The sequence below is a fragment of the Mytilus trossulus genome, chromosome 8 (genome assembly GCF_036588685.1).
Source record: "Mytilus trossulus isolate FHL-02 chromosome 8, PNRI_Mtr1.1.1.hap1, whole genome shotgun sequence".
NCBI lineage: Eukaryota > Metazoa > Mollusca > Bivalvia > Mytilida > Mytilidae > Mytilus > Mytilus trossulus.
This window is the reverse complement of record NC_086380.1, coordinates 65856483-65878673: the sequence shown is the minus strand read 5'-3', so window position 1 is coordinate 65878673 and position 22191 is coordinate 65856483. Positions and strand designations below refer to the sequence as shown.

General features: G+C 31.8%; 1 protein-coding gene across 2 annotated transcripts; it reads left to right on the top strand.

Annotated features, from left to right (window-relative positions):
• Positions 1-582: 582 nt before the first annotated feature.
• On the top strand, positions 583-20239 carry LOC134681275 (uncharacterized). Of its 2 annotated transcripts, none has more exons than XM_063540825.1 (5): positions 583-1098; positions 13095-13256; positions 15795-15933; positions 17749-17973; positions 19076-20239. In XM_063540825.1, exons 1-5 carry the CDS (start codon positions 656-658, stop codon positions 19262-19264), a joined length of 1158 nt encoding a protein of 385 aa, XP_063396895.1. In that variant the 5' UTR covers positions 583-655; the 3' UTR covers positions 19265-20239. The 2 variants fall into 2 exon arrangements, with proteins under 2 accessions (XP_063396895.1, XP_063396896.1); XM_063540826.1 differs by lacking the exon at positions 583-1098 and adding an exon at positions 8014-8539.
• Positions 20240-22191: the final 1952 nt, after the last annotated feature.

Here is a 22191-nt window from a genome sequence, read left to right as displayed (position 1 = left end):
TGGAAGGAAGTGACGACGCCCCTAAACGCACAAATGACGATGATAAAGGCGCGTATAATTGACGAGTTTTTTCCGGTGACGGATGAACTCGAAAGTGGTCTATTGGGTCACCAATGTAGAATGTCACGGTATATTTTAAAATGAATTACTTTTTTTTACCGTGTTACAAGGGCAATTTTGGGCCATTATTAATGCTAACCCAGGAAATCGTTACCCTCAAGTTGAAGTACTTTCAAATTGCTGTTCGTAAGCGCGGCGTCTTTAAACCCTTTTCATGAAGAACTACCACGGCAAGACAAATGATGAGTCGGAAAATTGGTGTGGTGTCCCCAATGTCCCCAATGTCCCCAATGCGTATGATTTAATCGAAGTTGTTTTGTGTGTTACGGAAGAAATGTTCGGCCTCTTATATTAAGAATGCTAACTCCAGAAATTCTCTACCCTTCAACTTTAAAGAACTATTAATTAAGTTACTTAACTTTACTTTCTATTTTGACATTTATTAAAGAATTGGAAACTTTCGATAATTTCTACTATTCTAAACGAACATTTAAATCTTGGTTTCCCTCCCCTTTACTTGTTTTTCCCTGCGGCATGAAAACATTGAATGTCTTGAGCATGTTGACTATCAGTTCGCTTCTCAGATGAAAATACAATGATGACATCTCGCCCAATACATGAAGAAGTGTTGCACGATGTTTCAAGCATATCAAAATCGTCAAGTTCTTGTAACACCACCAGCGGCAGTGAAACACATTCAAGTTGTTACAGAGATCATGGAGAACATTTGTCCTCGCTACCAACTAAAACATCCTGTTGGAACATTAATTGTCTCGAATCCCTTGGAATCTTTTATAATACATCATACCACCCATCCCCTTTAGATATCTTAAACATTGTTAATGAAGAATTAGAAATTTTTGGACCCTTGACTGATGATCAAAGAATTTTGGTGGACAAATTACAGAAATCTTTAATATTAAACACTAGCATGTTCGATGAGGATATACATTTTAAGACTAAACTTGTTCAGAAAAAGAAAAGAAATGCAGCTATGTTCTTGCCTGATCTTGAAGAGAATATGAAAAACTTAAGCAAGTAAGTATTAAAATTCAAGCAACTGCATAGTCCAAATTAATAATCCAAATAATTATGACGTCTTGAAAGGCTATTATATTTTTTTGCTTTGACGCCTAACTGTAGTAACAGCCACGCTGTCGGGTATCAAAGCAAAAAATATAATAGCATTTCAAGACGTCATAATTCATGTAATTATTAGGACTATTAGTCCAAATATGACATCTTGAAAGGCTATTTTATTTTTGTTGCTTTGACATATATATATATCTTTAGGCCTAAATTAAAATATTGTTTGTTTGCCCTTTTCCGACCCTATGTTTTGAAACAGGGTAGGAAGGTAGGTAAAACGTTGTTTTTTTCATTTTTCATTTTATACATTAAATTATTGTTTTTTAATATTATGTGTTATATGTTGTTTTGAATTCTCGTTCCTTCATGAACGGTTGAACTCAAGAAAAAAGTTGACTATATTAACCAAAAATGTTTACAAAGACAATACTAAATTAAGTCAGCAAATAAAACTGGCTTTGAACTAGGTGTCGGTAACTGTGAGTACTCACAGATCTGTACTTTTTTGTTTTTAGGGATGAAGGGTTGGTATTTTCCTTGTTTTTGTTTGATGTTTTACTTGTATTGATCTGATAAGTTTAAGCCTCTTTTAAATCATTTTTGTAGTCTGTTCTTATATTGATCTGTTACTGTTACACCAATTCCACAAGTTAGGGTATGCCTTTTATAGCTGACTATACAAAATGGTTTCTATAGTTGATTACATCCTCTTCATCTGCACGTCGGTGGATAGTTGTTTTATATGGCAGACATACCAAATCTCCATACTCTATTATTTATAACTATGAGGAAACTATAGTTAGGAATACATTAAAATAAAAAAAAACATTGCAACATATTGTTAATCCTTTTACTTGAAATTACAATACAAGAAAAAGGCAACAGAAGTATATAGCTCATCAGACCTAAAAATAAACGATTTTCTCATTTTCTATATTATTTTGATTTACAATATTTTCACCCTTGATCTTATTTCAACTACACAAACGTTCAAATATAATGAAGACAGTCAAATAGATATATAAAGCGTGCCAAAAAAAGCTGCGACAGTGAGGACATGCATTTTTAATTTATTCCGATAAAAAGGTTAATATTCCGGTCAGTTGACTTTAGTTGTACCTGCATGTTGCATTTATACAAGTAACTTTTGCGGTTTAAAATATATATATATATATATATATATATTAAAAGGAAAATACATTATTTTCGGTGAATTTTCGGTGAACAGTTGTTATCCATTCGTTTGATGTGTTTGGACTTTTGATTTTGCCTTTTGATTTTGGATTTTCCTTTTGAATTTTCCTCGGAGTTCGGTATTTTTGTGTTTTTACTTTTTATTTGAGCAACATTTAACTTCATCAATCTATAAAACATCAGTCCAAGATTTTCTCAACATATTAAGTAGACTTTTATATTTTAGAAGAACAAATATGGTCAGTGGTTCAGGAATCATTAATTGGTAAAATATTTATGCTATGTGGTGCTGCTATATACCCCAAACAGATCTTAAACAGTGAAAAGGTTTATTTTTTTATGGATATCTATCTTTTGCAATTGTTAAGGAGTGTATTCTAATGTGTCATGTTGATGTTTCGCTGTATTGCAGTACGTCTCTCATAGACGTACTTAACGGTATACCTTGTGAGATGAGACATGAAAGAAGGATGGCAAGCATGTACCCCAACAATATTTATGTATTTATTCATCATCGTTTTGAGGTTGTTATGTGTATTCTACATCTGCAAATTTTACCGGAAATACCATATTTAATCTCAATTTCGACATCTTGAATAGAAAAAGTTAATTATTGTTCTAGCCTTCCCAATGAAATTGTCTCCGATTGTTTTAGTGTACATGTATCAAATAAGCAACCTAATTTGCAATAGTGCCACCTCATTGCATGCTGTTCTTGTAACGGTACTTAGATAACAAAACAAAACAAAAGATCTGTGAAAATGTTATTTGATGAAGGTAAAACAGACATATCTTCGCACCAAATTTATAGTGTTTTTTCTTTAACTGAGAGAAATGCCAACGTATTTAACATTAAAGTCATAAGATACGAGTGACCGGTGAAAAATAATGTTCTTCCAATTCTTGCGCCAATGCATACTTACATCAAAAACTTAGTCTTCTGTGCACGAATTTATCATTTTTTCGTGTAAATTTCGTAAAATCGTCATTTTTTTTTCAATCGGTCAGTGTTGTTGTGAAAATATGGCAGGTAATTAAAGTTCGTGTTTTAAAGCAGAAGTTTCACGATTGTCACCTGTTTGTCAACAATCGACAAAAAATCAACAAAAAGCATGGAAATTGAGCACGTGTTTAACATGTAAATTAGGATAATAGTTTATTTTAAAGATATCCATGCGTATTGTGATCACCGGATTTTTACGAGATGGGTCACACTGAGGTCACTTTGCATACAGAAATTATGTCGGGGGAGTTGCTTCCTGGATCCTGGAAGGAAGCAATTATAATAAAATAAACTTCTTTTAAATATAAATAAATTAAAGAATGTTCTTCAAAAAAAAGTAGATGTACTTAAGTTTTATAATGAAAACTATCCATTGAGTTATCAAAAAACATATTCATTATTTTTTTAATTTGAGGTTTCTTATGACTTTAAATACCATCCTGCATTCTAATATCAATTACTTTTTTTTAAATTCGATTTCATGAAAGAGAGGGGATAGGAGGGGTCCTGATCCCGAAATCCCGGGCTTAAAAACACGAAATCCCGAGATCCCGAATTTAAATTCAGTTAATCCCGACGTCCCGAAATTCGAAAACAAGAATTCCCGGATCCCAAAAGGATCAATCCCGAAATCCCGAGCTTTAAAACACCCGATCCCGGAGTCCCGATAAAGGTCCTATCCCCCCTCATGAAACAATTGTAAGAACCGTAGAAAATAATTAAAAATAAACCCTGTACAATGTTTCGGAAATACATTTAAAGAATGTCAATGCTAAACAAACAGCGAAACATCGTACTTCAAATTTTAAATCATCGAATTCATATTAATTTCAACGTATAATAGTTGAAAATACCAGACAACTACTGCATACTCATAAAGATTAAAATCTTGACCAATTAAACATTGTTAAAGTATAGTTTTGACAAGTTTACTGTACAAGATCAGTCTCAATTTTGTATAGTGAGTCTATTATATAAGTAACTAGCGGTGTCAATGATGCCGCAGTGTACAGCTCAAATCTATGCATTTTTTTAAACTATAAATATGCTATGACACATGGCATTGTATAAAATATGTATACACAATTTAACATGTATTTTAGTCATTGGTTAACTTATAGTTATATGAAATGATTATGACATACTAGTTTCGCATGAAGGAATAATTTTAGGATGTTAGATTTTCTCATATTTCCCGAGGAAATACCGTTTATAAAAATAGAAACTTATTCTATTTATAGATTTTAAAAAGACGTGTCCGTAAAATTGACTAAGAGAAAACATTGACCTGTTGAAATGAGAATAAAAGCAAAAAACTAGAGATAAGTTGAACAGAAATAGTTGTCGGTTAATTCAATTTATAAATTTCATGTTCGGGTTCATGATGTGTAAGTTTTAGTTTTCTCTGTACTGATCGTTAGTAATAAAGCAAGCTGAAGTCCAAATAGCTTTTAACAAACATTTTCAATGAATATAAAACACATGAATTAACAGTAATGGTCTGTTTCTTTTTTTTTTTTGTGGGTGATTGCTCACTAAGAATTTTATTCATAAACATAAGAAAGATCTTATGGTTGAATCATTGTCTATTGTTTATCGATATTTGATGCAATTACATATACCTATTTTACTCGCATGAATGAAAAATAATTCATAAGTTCAACAGTTATCTCTGATATGTGGTTACAAAAATAAAACACTCATTGACAAGAGGTCTCTAATCTTATCTGAACAACGTATTTAATATTTTCATCTTGTAAAAATAAAAACAAATTTGTATTTGTATGATGAGAAGGATTAGAATATCGCCATACAAATCCTTTGTAAAACCGTATTTTTTATAAAATTGAAAATTGTTATGGGGAATGTCTCAAAGAGACAGCAACCACACCAAAGAGGCAGACAACAGCCGAAGGCCACCAATGGATCTTCAATACAGCGAAATCCCTGTTTTTATATTGAGATTTTTGTCACTGAATCTGTAATAGAATGGTATCCAATAGTTCAAGTAATTTTGTTTACGCATATATGTTTGACCAAACCAGCGATCAATATTTAAATTAGATTGTTTTATAACTTGTTTGTCATAACGTTAAATGTGTATACCAGTCTCTAACTTTTTAGAGTCTATCACCAAGATTTATGACTATATAAATCATCTTAGTTACATTATTTTGGAGGAAGACTTTGTATATGAAAATTAGTTTGCTACGAAAATAAAACATAACGGTAACGTATCTGACTAGTGTGAAGCGATCAAGAAATTAACATCCAGGATCTGCAATTCTATTTATAAAAAGTTATCATGCATTATTTGTCATCCTGTAATTGCGTTTGGAAAACTACTTGAGCAACAATTTTTTTTTTTTTAAATGATAGGGTTTTTTTACTTTTTCGTACGAAATTTTAAGGTTGTATATCCTTATAACTAAGTTCCAACCTTAGTTTTGAGTTTTTCTCTCATATTTACGGGTTTTAAATTAACATTAATAATTTTAAAAAAATCATGATGACGATTTAAACAAACTTTAAGCATTAGATGAATTTTGTATAAAAAAAAATTGGCCCAAATTAGCATTTTCTTGGTTTTCGCAATATGACTGTAGTTTAAGTTAATAGAAATCTATGAAGTATTGACACAAGGTTTATGACGACAAAAGAAAGGTTGGGATTGATTTTGGGAGTTTTGGTTTCAACATTTTAGGAATAAGGGGCCAAAAAAGGGCCCAAATAAGCATTATTCTTGGTTTTCGCACAATAACTTTAGTTTAAGTAAATAGAAATCAATGAAATTTATACACAATGTTTATGACCACAAAAGGAAGGTTGGTATTGATTTTGGGAGTTTAGGTCCCAACAGTTTAGGAATAAGGGGCCAAAAAGGGACCCAAAAAAGCATTTTTCTTGGTTTTCGCACCATAACTTTAGTTTAAGTAAATAGAAATCTATGAAATTCAAACACAAGGTTTATGACCATAAAAGGAAGGTTGGTATTGATTTTGGGAGTTTTGGTCCCAACAGTTTAGGAATAAGGGGCCCAAAGGGTCTAAAATTAAATTTGTTTGATTTCATCAAAATTGAATAATTGGGGTTCTTTGATATGCCGAATCTAACTGTGTATTTAGATTCTTAACTTTTGAAAGAACTTTATTCTTTGACTGTAAAATATTATTATTATACATTCCAAAATAAGAATAATCTTTATTGTCATATAAACAAATAAAAAACATGTTTGTGACAAAAAAATTTTTTTTTTTATATATATATATATAAAAAATATAAAAAAAACTTGTATACATTTAAAACATTTTACTACCAAACAGCATTCATTGTAACATACACATAACTTTATATTTATATATATATATATTTATAATTTTAATCCCATAGGATTAAATTAAAATAATCTTTACCATTCAGTGATAACAAGCAGTTTTTTTACATCTTAATATTTTATGATGTATTTAAATGAGTAGTTATTATTGCAAACTCCATTAGAAATTTTAATTGAGATCAGTTTTGGAATAAGGGAAAGGGGGATGTGATTAAAAAAATTGGGTTAAATTTTCTCATTTGAAATTTCATAAATAAAAAGAAAATGTCTTCAAACATTTTTTTGAGAGGATTAATATTCAACAGCATAGTGAATTGCTGTAAGAGAAAACCAAAATTTTAAGTTCATTAGAACACATTCATTCTGTGTCAGAAACCTTTGCTGTGTCAACTATTTAATCACAATCCAAATTTAGAGCTAAATCCAGCTTCAATGTTGTGTCCATACTTGTCCCAACCATTCAGGGTTCAACCTCTGCGGTCGTATAAAGCTACGCCTTGCGGATCATCTGGTTCAGGTTTCGAACGACATTTTGGGCATTCAAAAATGCTTACTCTGAAAATTCTTAACTGTGACCCCCACCCCCGCTGTAGTACTATCCTACTATGATAGCTAATTATAAGAGCAGAGTCTATAACTCCTAGTCGTAAATCAAGTGATGGGTTGGAAGCATAGAGGTTATTTGTGTATTTGATCAATTTCGACTTTTTTTTTTTGTGTTACGGACAAAATATTTGGCCTTTGAGAATGCTAACACCAGAAATTGTTTGCCCTCCCACTGTAGTGCTATCCAATATATTTGTATAAGAGCAAAATCTATAATCCCTAGCCATATTGAAGTTAAAAACTGCCGAGACAATGGATTGGGTCACCAATGTAGAATGTCACGGTATATTTTAAAATGAATTACTTTTTTTTACCGTGTTACAAGGGCAATTTTGGGCCATTATTAATGCTAACCCAGGAAATCGTTACCCTCAAGTTGAAGTACTTTCAAATTGCTGTTCGTAAGCGCGGCGTCTTTAAACCCTTTTCATGAAGAACTACCACGGCAAGACAAATGATGAGTCGGAAAATTGGTGTGGTGTCCCCAATGTCCCCAATGTCCCCAATGCGTATGATTTAATCGAAGTTGTTTTGTGTGTTACGGAAGAAATGTTCGGCCTCTTATATTAAGAATGCTAACTCCAGAAATTCTCTACCCTTCAACTTTAAAGAACTATTAATTAAGTTACTTAACTTTACTTTCTATTTTGACATTTATTAAAGAATTGGAAACTTTCGATAATTTCTACTATTCTAAACGAACATTTAAATCTTGGTTTCCCTCCCCTTTACTTGTTTTTCCCTGCGGCATGAAAACATTGAATGTCTTGAGCATGTTGACTATCAGTTCGCTTCTCAGATGAAAATACAATGATGACATCTCGCCCAATACATGAAGAAGTGTTGCACGATGTTTCAAGCATATCAAAATCGTCAAGTTCTTGTAACACCACCAGCGGCAGTGAAACAGATTCAAGTTGTTACAGAGATCATGGAGAACATTTGTCCTCGCTACCAACTAAAACATCCTGTTGGAACATTAATTGTCTCGAATCCCTTGGAATCTTTTATAATACAACCTACCATCCATCCCCTTTAGATATATTAAGCATTGTTAATGAAGAACTCGAAATTTTTGGACCCTTGACTGATGATCAAAGAATTTTGGTGGAAAAATTACAGAAATCTTTAATATTAAACACTAGCATGTTTGATGAGGATATACATTTTAAGACTAAACTTGTTCAGAAAAATAAAAGAAATGCAGCTATGTTCTTACCTGATCTTGAAGACAATATGAAAAACTTGAGCAAGTAAGTATTAACATTCAAGAAACTGCATCATGTGCATAGTCTAAATTATATAATAGCCTTTAAGACGTCATAATTATTTGGACTATTAACATGACTGAGTCCAAATATGACATCTTGAAAGGCTATTTTATTTTTGTTGCTTTGACATAATAAAATATCTTACTACATCCGAGAAGGCGTCAAAGCCAAAAATGTAATAGATATATAGGAAGATGTGGTGTGACCAGTGCAAATGAGAAATAGCCTATCAAGACGTCATAACTATATCTGGAGTAGCGACTGCATAGACAGAAATCCAAACCTTTCACTATTGATGGGGTCATAGATCATGTAGATATACATGTACAATGTAAGAAGATGTGGCATGATTGCCAATGAGACAACTCTCAATTAGTCCAGTCAAACTAGGATAAATTTTACCCTAACCTGAAAGTAATTGCAACAGAAGATTTTTAAGTTTTAATCTTTAGCATTATACCCCAAATATACAAAGAAAAAAGTCCCATAAAATCTAACTTGAGGAAGACTAAAAAAATCACCATTTAAAATTCCTATGGAGATTTGTATTGAAAAGGGAGATAACTCTTGCAAAAATGCAAAAAAAACAATAAAAATTGATATTAAATTATAACTTTACCGATTCTATTCATCAGAATTTATTGATTCTTGATTTTTTAGCGGTCTTTACAGTATAACAATCAACTCTAAAGGTATTTTTATATATTTTATCAAGCTATAATCTAGATTTCGTAATTCATTAATTGACCATTTATTGAATTTTTCAACATGTCAACATGGTCAAGGTAATGAATCTCAAATTTAATAAAATGATTAAGCATGTATTCCTCTTTTTGTGGTTTAAAGTTTCTTTAGATAAGTAAGTTGCTGAAATAATATTATACATGTTATATGCAGATATAAACATTACCAAATTTTCACATTATTTTTTCAAAATGGTTACAAAGCTTCAAATTTGCAATTTCTTTAATGAAAAATGCATGAAAAAAATAAAACTACCAATAATACTTCGGTTTTGTACATTTCATGAGCAGAAGATTATATATTTCAGTTAAATACAAACTGATAACCCCATCAAAGTATCATACTGTACATAAATTTCAAGAAAAACAACCAAAAACTGACCAAAAACTGACCAAAAAAGACTAATTTTTGTAAGATTTATTTTCCCTTCCAATGTTAATTTCCATAGGAAATTAAAAATGCTAATTTTGAGTTTTCCTGAAGTGAGATTTTATGGGACTTTTTTTCTGTGTATATATAAAGGGCATAATGCTATAGATTAGAACTTAAACATTTTCTGTTGCAATTAGTTTGAGGTTAAATCTTAGTTTCCCAGTATCAATTTGTAGAATTAAACCTTTGTGGGTCAAATTACGGTCTTCATCACAGAACCTTGGCTCACACCAAACAGCAAGCTATACAAGATATAAAAGGACCCAAAAAATTACTAGTGTAAAACCATTCAAACCTTAAAACCAACTGTCTAATCTACATGATCTATATAGAAAATGAAAACCTGAAACATTCCTGAATTAGGACAGGGCTTACGCTAGCAGGCAACTAGGGTACAAAGTCGCTTTCTCCTCCTTCACTTTGCTTTGCTTGACCGTCAAAAGCAAAATCAAGTCGCCCTGTTGTTCACCAAACTCACTTTTGTCATCGGACATTTTCAATTTTTTCTAAGTTAAGGAAACATCATTTTTTTATTGATAATTAAAGAAATTCAAACATAAATGATTCATTTACTTAAGAAAAGATGTTTAAGCATTGAATTTACAGCAGAGGCAGATTTAGGGAGCAGGGGGCCCGGGCCCCCCCTTTTTGAGAAAAAAATTGGTTGCTTATATAGGGAATCACTGAAGCATGCAGGGCCGTAACTAGCCTGTTTTAATTGTGAGGCAAAATATATTCGACGAGCGTAGCGATGCGAAAACTTTTTGGAGATGGGTCTGCGAAGCTCTGAGAAAAATAAAGCAAAATCGTGCATTCTGAGCGTTTCCCGGACTCTTTCTTATATTGAAACGCAATTAATTTTTAGATTTTGTTTTCGACAATTTTCTTGTCTCAAAGCAAAAACATCGATTGGAGCATGCATTGTAATTTAAGACTTTTAGGTTTTACGGGGACAACATTAAAAGTAGACCGATGTGTAGGACAAAGGAAAAAATAGTAATTCTCATAATCAATAAAACGGCCAGATCTGTATGTCTGTTCTTGTCTTGTAATGTGCCACAGGCACTTGTTTCTATCCATTGGAAGAACCACTATCAACGTATATTTACGAGTAAATATACGTTGATAGTGGTTCTTCCAATGGATAGAAACAAGTGCCTGTGTATTGTGCTTAGACTTTGGTGATTTTTTATGACTAGATTTTAAAAATATAGTGACAGTGCAGTATTATTCTTTAAGTACTAGTACTACTTAAGTCGACATTAAGGATCATCTTGATCTTGTTATACGGTATAAATAATTTCTGTATTGTTGACCCTCCAGCAGCTATCAAGACGAAGAAGAGGAATAAAAACTTTAACCATGCATTGGTCATTTATATTTTTTCTATATGCATTGACTTTGTGTGAAATTAGGTACCATGCACGTTTATTCCATATTCCTTTATTGTCTGTTGAGGGTCTCAACACGACTTGATGCAAATGTAATGCTTCAATGCAAAAGGTCATATGGCAAACCATTGATGTTTTAATAGATGATTTGATACTGGAAAATTTGTGGTCTAACTTTTTAATTTAAACCATGTCAGATATCTAGTTTTATCTACAATAAAAAGAACCAGTTTTGCATTCTTTGATATCGTGTTCAATTCTCCATGCAGAAACGACAATTTTTTTTCTATGTCCAGTAGCATCGTATATTTTTTTATATTTTCTCGCACAATGTCTGGACATCGGTGGACATGCAACATTGCAAAATCACATGTTTACAAATGAAAATCAACACTCAGACTAGAGTAATAAAGTATGACAATAAATGAATAAAAGACAAACCCGGGGACACAGAAGTGCAAACAATAGACCATCAACTCTGAAAACTAAAAGTAAAATGAACATGGATCACTAAAAACATGCAGGGGCGACATCAGAGAGTGAGGAGAACTTGCTTCTTTCAAGACACTTTCCGTGAAAACAATTTGATATGGAGACACTCTTTTGTTTCATTTTTTTTTTGAAATTTCAAACATGAGGCATTTGCCTCATTTGCCTCAATGTAGTTACGGCCCTGGCATGACTGGAGCGGGCCCCCTCTTAGGCCAATCAGTGGGCCCCCACTTATGAAAATTTCTAGATCCGCCACTGTACAGTGTGAATAATAGTGTAGCAGGTTATTTAATAAAAGACAACTTTTATCACTTCATGCATATGCACTTCCGGTACTTGTTACTCGAGGACTTACATCAATATATTTTTCAGCGCGCAATAAGTTTGTTGCTTCATTTTAACATGATAAAAGTTGCCTCCATAAACATGATAAATGTTAACCTGGTTAAATCCATTTATTGCATTTGAAATGGCATATATTTATTCCTTTCCAAATAGCTTATCAAACATCATTTATTTTTTGTAAATTTTCTTTGTCTGCCATTGACCGTTTACTAACTACAGATCAGAACCGGACAAGCTATGACTGAAATCGGTATTTTAACAATAATAACTATGGACACATGAATGGAACAGCTGATAGAAGAATATTGAAAATTTACATATTCCACAGGGATTAATAGACTTTTGGTTACATCTACTTGATTAATGTATATAATTCCACTTACAAGTACATGCATGTATATGGATTGTTTCAAAATATTGGTTAAAAGTTGTTCAATTTTGGTGCACACCATAAAAGTACAATTGACAAATGGCCTTTGAGACCAACAAAAAGAGGATGCAAGGGGTAAATTTGTCAAAATGTCCTGTGAATAGCGATCTCTCCCCAAACTTGGTATACAAACTTATCGTCCTTCCCTACGCCTATATCACTCTGCCCTGTCGCTCAGTAATTCTCGTATCAAGACTTCAAAACGAGACCAGGCATAATCAGCGACGTCACAATGTTAGAGGAGAAGTTATCAGCGACGTCATAATGCGAGAGGAGACGTTATCAAGCTTGCTTTCCTCAAGCGTAAAACTGTCTTAGGGAGATGAAACAAGACCATTGATAAAACGATAAATAGATAATCGGGTTTTCTACGTATAGATATCGTAAAATATCAATGTGTAGAAAACCCGATAATCTATACATATCATGTGATGTATGTGTGTCATACACCGCACAAGGTTGTTTATGTACACCTTGTCTGAATCATTTCAAAGCATGTATGATAGTTTAATATGTATATTACTTGGTTTATATCAGGTTAATTAGTGTAAATGTGTATTCATGTGTTTTTTGTTTAAATGTACTTTAATCATTCTAATCATTTTCTGTGCTTTATTTTGTAATTCATTCATTTAATTGTATAGCTCAAATTTTGGGCACCATGATTGGTTAATAAAAATATCTATCTATATATCTATTACAGTGATCCATGCCTTGGGACTGTGAAAAATTTCCTACTGAAAGTGCAGCTAATGATTTCCTGCGAGGGTTCATATTTGTATGGTATAAGACAGACAGGTGCTCCAGAAGAAATGGTTATTGACATTTTGAAAGAGTTTTGTTTAATGTGTGATATTGTTCCTATGTAAGTTTGTGCAATTAGAATATATATATGTGTAACACTCCAAAATGTGTCCTTCCAAATTCCAGGTATGCTTGATAATATGACCTATCTTAAGTTTTTACTGATGTCGTTCAAATAATGCATGAAATATTTGGCACTGAACGTTACATGTATGTCTCTTGTTCGTGTGGTTTTAGTGATGCGTGAAATCTAAAATTTAGGATAAAGTACTATTTGGGATTTTCATTTAAAAAATTGAAGAGGGAGTAAAAAGACCAATTTTTTAATGACTTCAGTATGAAACTATTCTAATCTTTGTATATAATAGAGGCTGTTTTAAATGAAAGTGGTGGAAATTTGAAACTAGCCAAAGGGATGCTACCACTTTACCAAAGGTTATTTTGCCAGATTAAAAAATATATTTCTATTTTTTAATGAAATAGTAAAATGAGTGTACGTTAATAAAAAAACAATACCTAAATAACCAACGTATTTATAATATTGACAAGAATGATAATTCCAGTAAAAGAAAAAAAATAAGCTAGATATAGACATGTTTGGGGAATTGGACAAGTTTAGGCGTTTGTACAAATGACACGCTTTGGCGCCCTATTACAACTAGACATGTTTTGCAGTTCAGTGACATTGATGTGGACATGTTTGGGGGGAAGGACACGTTTCTGAGTGTTACATATATACTACTTTTAATTCAGAAATTAAAAAAAATAACTAAACAGGGGGGGGGGGCCTCAATTCGCTGCTTCAATCAGAGTTCAGACATACATATATGCCAGGTGGTTTCATGGTTTTGCCAAAGTTTGCACATATCTTAATAGTTAATTTGAAATTTGTTGAACATTTAAATTCAAGGCTCCCCTTTACCCATGAAAACCACAAACATTGGTATCCAACTAATAATAATGAATCCACAGTATAAAGTTTTGAATATAAGATAGAAAAATTTGTAAGGGTTCCACGGAACCCAGTGTCTCGCCTACTTTTGCTGTAACTCCCAGGCTCAACAAAAATGAGGAAAACAATCAATAAAAATATTCCTCTTGATACTTTCTTTTGATTGTAAGAAGCTTCTGTCCAAGTTTGGTAAAAATTTCAGGATAGTTTATGAATCGAATAAATGTTTTAAAAACTTTTACTGCAGACTGTATGTAATGTTAACTGGAAGAAAAACTAAGTCCATTTATAAGTAAAATACAGATACACAGGTACCAAATATTAACAAAATTTCCTTTCTAGATACTAGCTTTTGATCTTAAACAAGCTTTTGTCTAAGTTTGGTACAAATTTAGAATAGTATAAGAAAGTTATCAATTTTTTTAAAAATTTAACCACAGAGTGAATGTGTTGTTTCCTGGTAGAAAACCTAAGTCCATTTAAAAGTATAATATGGAAAATATGGATAAAATTTTTACAAAATTTACTTCTGGATACTATCTTATGATCATAAACAAGCTTCTGTCCAAGTTTGGTACAAAACTAGGATAGTTGAAGAAAGTTATTAAAATTTTAAAAACTTGAACCACAGAGTGAATGTAATGTTTCCCTGTAGAAAAGCTAAGTACATTTATAAGTAAAAAACAGAAAAAATGGAATTTTATTTTTGCAAACTTTTCTTCTGGATACTATCTTATGATCATAAACAAACTTCTGTCCAAGTTTGGTAGAAATCCAGTATAGTTTAAGAAAGATATTCAATTTTTAATAACTTTAACCACAGAGTGAATATTTGTGGACGCCGCCGCTGACGACGCCGCCGACGGAATGTAGGATCGCTTAGTCTCGCTTTTTCGATAAAGTCGAAGGCTCGACAAAAATCATTGAAACTTACTTAAAGAATATATATCACTGATATTTAGGGTGATATAATAAGATTCTTGCAACAATAATCCTGGCTTATTTAAAATTAAAATCACAAAAATACTGATCTCAGAGGAAAATTAAAAGCGGAAAAACCATAATCAAATCAAACGCTTTAAACATATCAAATGAATGGAAAACAACTGTCATATTCCTGACTTGGTACATGCATTTTCTCATGTAGAAAAAAGTGGATTGAACTTGGTATTATAGCTAGCTTAACCTCTCACTTATATGACAGTCACATCAAATTCCATCATATTGACAACGATCATTTACAATGTGGGAACAAAACAAACAGACATTATATGTTAAAAATAGAGGTATATCTCAAAATTTAAGGAATGACTGTAATATTTTTTCTGTCAATGATGAAATAACAAAAAATGTGGTGCACAGTGAATAATGTGCGTAGCAGGTTATTTAACAGTGTGCACCACATTTGTTATGTTATTTCGAATAGACAGAAAAAATATTACAGTTATTTCATATAATTTAATTCTAAATTCCATTTTAAACCAGCGTAAATCATGAAAAAATGTTGATGACATCATGGTCACATGACAAAATTGTCTATGATATGATAAACAAAACAACGTCAGCCAATCAGAAGATGTGTTGCATCCAAACTTAAATTATTGTATTATAATCTTAATCTTGACTTGAAGTATTCTAATATTTCAGTCCAGGTTCAGCCAAAAAATGTAGCATGAAGATTGATAATGTGAATGTGAAATCTTCCTCAGATGTTGTCCTTGTTCCGATGAAGTATCGTCTAAATGCTTTTGATAAAGAGACAGCAAGTATAGTGACGTTTGCTGAGGTATGTTTTAAAACTGTGTATTTTATGTGTTTTATTGCAGTTGTCACGATGAACATTTAAATCCACAAGCCGGACACTAAATTTAAGAAGATTTTAGTTGGATTTTTAGAGAAGAACTTAAAATGCCCAGAAGCAATTTTACAATCAAGGGCTGACCGTCTTTTGATTAAGCATGTGGGTCAAAAAATCATTAGTCTTGATATGAAAATTTGTGGTTTGCTGTTTCAAATATATTTATTTTTTTATTTAGTAGATAATTAAGTAGTTGAATCATACATAAACATATAAAGGTTGTTAATGAGTGTCTTTCATGGCCTGGGTTGTCTTAATTTCTGTATTCTCTAATTTTTAAGGACATCTTCAAATAATGCTTATTCTGGGCAATTATTTTTTAGTGTGTAAACCACATCCCGATCCTGACTAATTATGTGTATTAATTAGATAAAAGATGTGGTATGAGTGCCAATGAGACAACTCTCCATCCAAGTCGTAATTTGTAAAAGTAAACAATTATTGGTCAAAGTACGACCTTCAACACGGAGCCTAACCTTGACTCACACTGAACATTTTCTGAACAGCAAGCTATAAAGTGCCAAAAAAATTACAATTTAAAAAATACAAGAAACAAGAAACACTTATGAACCACATCAACAAACAACAACTATACCACTGAACATCAGGTTCCTGACTTAGGACAGGTGCAAATAAATGCAGCGGGTTTAAACGTTTTAATAGTGCACATTAATTATCACTTGTACAATGTGTGTACTTTAAAACAATCTTTGATGTAACTACTGTATTTTGGTATAGGTTTTTGAATTATATTTATGCACAAAAGTAACTGGTCAGGTGCTCAGGAGCCTCTTGTTTATAGTTTGGTTTATTGTTCATTTACATGAAGAGCAATATATATATAGGTCATTCTATTTGTGTATGCATGGAATAAAGTTATATGTTAAACATGCTTAAATATTTTGGCAGTGTCATTTGACCTTGACCTAATTTTATGATTCATTTGTTACATCTGTAACTCAGAAACTTTAATTAGTGAGTCAACTTTATGTAGTGTATATACATGCATGACATGTATGATTATTTTAAGATCAAGTTATTGCAATATATGCATCAAAAAGGGCAGGTCTCAGATTTTCCTAAAATTTTGCATTCAGCTGTGTTTTATTAAACTTGAACTGACAATTTAAAATAGATAATGCATTTATATCTTATATAATCTGAAATATTATTGAATATATTCTCTTAGAAAACGACCTTTTAAATTTAAAATCATACAAGACTAACAAAGGCTAGAGGCTCCTGACTTTGAACAGGCTAAAAAATGCAGTGGGTTAAACATGTTTTTTGAGATGTCAACCTTCCCCTATACCTCTACTTTCGCCCATGTAGAAAAAATAAGTTTGATATTGACAATTTTCATGGATAAATTCGATTGGCAAATCAAACACTAATACATGTATTAAAAATCTGATTGGCTGTCATTCTGACAAATCTTCATCTTTTCTATTCTTGTATTATTGTAGTAATAAACCATAATTTAAGAAGTTTCGGCCATTGGTCTTCTTCAGTTTCTTTATTTTCCTTAACTACGTGATAAACATTTTACTTGCACAATCATTAAGATGTTATAGATATAATGTTACAATGTATGATTTATAATATCTTTTTATGAAAACATGTAAGTCATTTTTATTATATGAAATTAGATGAATTAAAGTTATTCTTTTTTTTATGTTGATCCCACATGGCCTAGTTGAATTATATTCCTGTATTCACAAGGTGTTTAAATAAAACTTGCAGGTAGAAATGGTACAAGGATTGCAGAACAAAAGAGAAACTAGGTCAACTCCAGCTGGAGGCGAAAGTGATGTTAAACCTGAACCATCAATATATCAAGATGTTCCTCCTAGATTCCTTGGACAACATGGAGGTGACCTTCTGATTCATAAAGATATTTATGGTGGTAATCTGAGCAAGGGTAGAATGTTCCGATACCTTCCAGGAATGATTTGCATAGGAACAAGGGTAAGGATGACTATGGGAGCGACTATTTAACTTCAGGGGGGGGATTATTTTATTTCCTAAAAGAAAATTCTGAATTTGATGAAAAAAGTTATTCTATTCAAGCAGATGACAAAAAAAATATTCTGAATGCAGATTTACCACATACCTTATAAAACTGAGAATGGAAATGTGGAATGTGTCGAAGAGAAGGTCACCAACAGGTCTTCAATGTAGCGAGAAATTCCAGCACCCTGAGTCCTCCTTCAGCTGGCCCCTAAACAAATATAAACTAGTTCAGTCATAATGAACGCCATACTAATTTCCAAATTGTACACAAGAAACCAAAATTAAAATAATACAAGACTAACAAAAGCTGTTCAATCAATTATGGCATGTATAGTGGTAAATTTTGAAAAAAATTATTTGATTGATACATGTAGCGTCAAAAAACTAAAAAAAATTGTGACTCAGAAAAAAAAAATACCCCCCTTTTGAAGTTAAATGGCTGCTCCTTTATGTTAAACTTCTGTTTCTGTCTTCTCTAACATTACCTCTTGAATTTCATACAAAAAACAAATCCAAAGCATAAATACATTTAACAAATAACTGAAAAAAGGAAATGTGTCAAAGAAACATGTACAACAACCTGACCAAAGTGTAGAAAACAAAGGCATTAACCAGTCAGTCTTTGATGAAGCAGGAAATTCCACACCTTGAGCCAGGCTTCAGCTAGCCCCTAAACAATAATGTATACTAGTGATAACTAGTTCAGCGAAATGGAATCCACACTGAACTCTGAATTATTCAACTGAATCAAATTTAAAAAAAAAATCAAACAAGTCAAATAAAGGCTAGAGGAACATGACTTTGGAAAGCTCCCAAAATGCAGCTGGGTTAAACATATTTTGTGAGATCACAACCCACCCCTGTACCTCATGTCAATGTGAAACAAACAAGCACATAGTATAAGAGGGCCCGTAGAGGGACATTCAAACTTATAGATCAAAACAACAGACAAATTAGAGTACACAAGACACAATATAGAAAACTAAAGACTAAGTAGTCACAACGAGTTTGTATTTTGAATGATTTTGACTATATCTTGGTGTTTTATCTGTTTTAGGTTATCTTTACTCTCCTGAAAATAGCAGGGACACATTTAAGAGAAATAATGACAATGTCTAAATGTGACACAATCAAGACGAGTAGTAAAGCTACAATCTATTATTCAGAGCCAAAAGATTTGCTGAAGAAAGAAGATAGAGACATCTTAGTAGAGTCATTTGTAAGACTTAACAATATTGATGTATAGGTGTCATCAAATTATTTTTGTCTCTGGGCTATTCCATTAAAATGTATGTGGTAGGATAGGAAGGGTCTTTCAAAATATCCCTACAACCAAGAACCATTTTTTAGATAGTTTTGCATAATGGTAATAGACACATGTATACTGAAAAAAGACCCTTGGCCCACATTCATTAGTTAAACTTCCGTTCCTACACTCCCACATACATTAAAATGGATAAGCCCTCATGAAAAATGCAACATGAATATATATTACATGTTTAAAAAGCATGATTTTCAATTGTTCCACGTCTTAAAAGCAAATCTTATAACATTGTTTTCTATACATTTCTTGGTAATTATAGCTGTTCAATCAATTTTTTTGCTGATCCATAATTATATTAGTTGATCTATTTAGTTCTCTACCAAGCTCTAGCAGTAAATATGGTAATACTATCCATCATTTGTACAGAAAATGATATTTTTTAAATTAAATATTTATTTTGTATATATTATCAGAAGTTCTGATTATAAATTGTAAATTCAGCTTTCATTCATAGAAAAAAAACTTAATGTCTAATTCTGTTTTTTTATTTTGTAAAATTTTACGTTTTCGGATATGATATTATATTGCTAAAGTGACATATAGGTCCAATGGGCCGGGTGTAAATTTCAAATTGCTATGTTTATAATTGTATGAATGTATGTTGTGATACACATGTCACTATAATAAATGATTACTTACTTACTTACTAAATAGATATTTTATTGAATGAGCTGAATTTAAATTTAAATGTACAATATATATAGTGCTGTCTTCCATGTGTTACACTAATACATCATTGCACTTTATAGGAAATTCAATATTGCATTACATCCCAGACTCTTCAGTATAATTTATGATGAAGCATACATTTGACTCTAAACCAAATGGAATGACATCCTGTTTATTCAGATTTTTGTCAATATTTTTATTATCATAAAAATTGAAAGCATTATACACATACATGTATGTATGTATAAATTTGAATGCAGCAGTTCTGCCAATGTATTTTTATTTATATATATATTTTTCCATTTTATTTCATGTTGCACTAATTTTTTCAAGAACGATGCATATGTGGTCCTTTGAAAGTTATTATGCATAAACATGTAATTCTTTGTGTATCATATTTAGGTATGATGTAAATAAATTTTTATTTTCTCTAGGCTTTACAAATTGTATGGGCACTTGTTTATCATTGAAAACAGTCTGTTGACAACAAATGCATTATTGTTTAATTGTGAACCATTGGTGTGTTCTAATTATTCATTCACATCTAAAATATATCCTTAGGTTTCCTGTTTGAATTGTTTTACACTAGTCATTATGGGGCCCCTTATAGCTTGCTTTTTGATCCAAGCCAAGGCTCAGTGTTGAGGGCGGTACTTTGACATATAATACTATACTTTTTACTAATTGTGACTTGAATAGAGAGTTTACTCATTGGCACTCATACCATTTATTCTTATATCGCTTTGATAGAAGGCTTAAAAATGAAGTCCACTTTTACTTCAGATTTACAACATGTTTCAAAGATATATAACGTGAAGGAACCCAAATTGCACCTTTTTAACAGTTTTTTCACCTAAATTTTTTTTATGATCCTGACAAAATTTTTCGCTCTATGTTTATTTGTAGATGTGTCCTTGTTTACTATATAGTACTGTAACACCAATTTAATTTTAAATCCACATTGAATAATAGAAAAATGGGTTTGAACTGACCTCCATACGATCCAGGATTCCGTAATGAGGAGTACCCAAATTGCATCCATGCTTAAAAAGTAAAATCACAAAAATACTGAACTTAGAGGAAAATCAATTCGGAAAGTCCATAATCACATGGCAAAATCAAATAACAAAACGCATCAAAAACGAATAGACAAGAACTGTCATATTCCTGACTTGGTACAGGCATTTTCAAATGTAGAAAATGGTGGATTAAACCTGGTTCTATAGCGCTAACCCTCTCACTTTAATTAAGCTAACCCTCTCACTTTAATAACAGTCTCATCAAATTCCGTTATATTCACATGATGCGTTAAATAAATTCACATCATTTAAAATTGAATAACAGAATTTGATGTTTTGTTCTATTTCTTCAAATTTTTAGAACTAATTTGACATTAGTGCATGCTTACTATCCATTTTATAAGAAATGGATGCTTGTAACATATTTAATTTGCTCATTTTTAAAATACTTTTTGAGAACGTCGCATGACAGTGTTTCCATAGATTTACTTTTTCCAGTAAATGCTTCAACTGTTGATATTGACTGTGAAGGTTATGTGTATATTTAAATATAATCGGCTATGTTGAAAGACGTGAATTATATCAAATCATAAAAGTACCAAGTCAGCATGTGTTTAGTCTCACAGAAAACTTTTAAGCAGTCCATAGCTTTTTTTGTCAAATAGGTGCAATTTGGGTACTCAATGTAATTTGGGTACTGTGACGTCATCCACCTGTTATTAAAACATCTTACTTTAAGGCTACTATTTTAAGTAGATTTAGCTAAATGACATTTAAGGGAAAAGTTTTGTTGTAGATATCCCCAATGCTTTCATGTAGATATCCCCCTATGCTTTCATGTAGATATCCCCCTATGCTTTCATGTAGATATCCTCCATGCTTTGATATAGATATCCTCCATGCTTTGATGTAGATATCCTCTATGCTTTGATATAGATATCCCCCATGCTTTGATTTAGATATCTCCCATGCTTTGATATAGATATCCCCCATGCTTTGATATAGATATCCCCCATGCTTTGATATAGATATCCCCCATGCTTTGATATAGATATTCCCCATGCTTTGATGTAGATATCCCCCATACTTTGATGTAGATATCCCCCATGCTTTGATGTAGATATCCTCCATGCTTTGATGTAGATATCCCCCATGATTTGA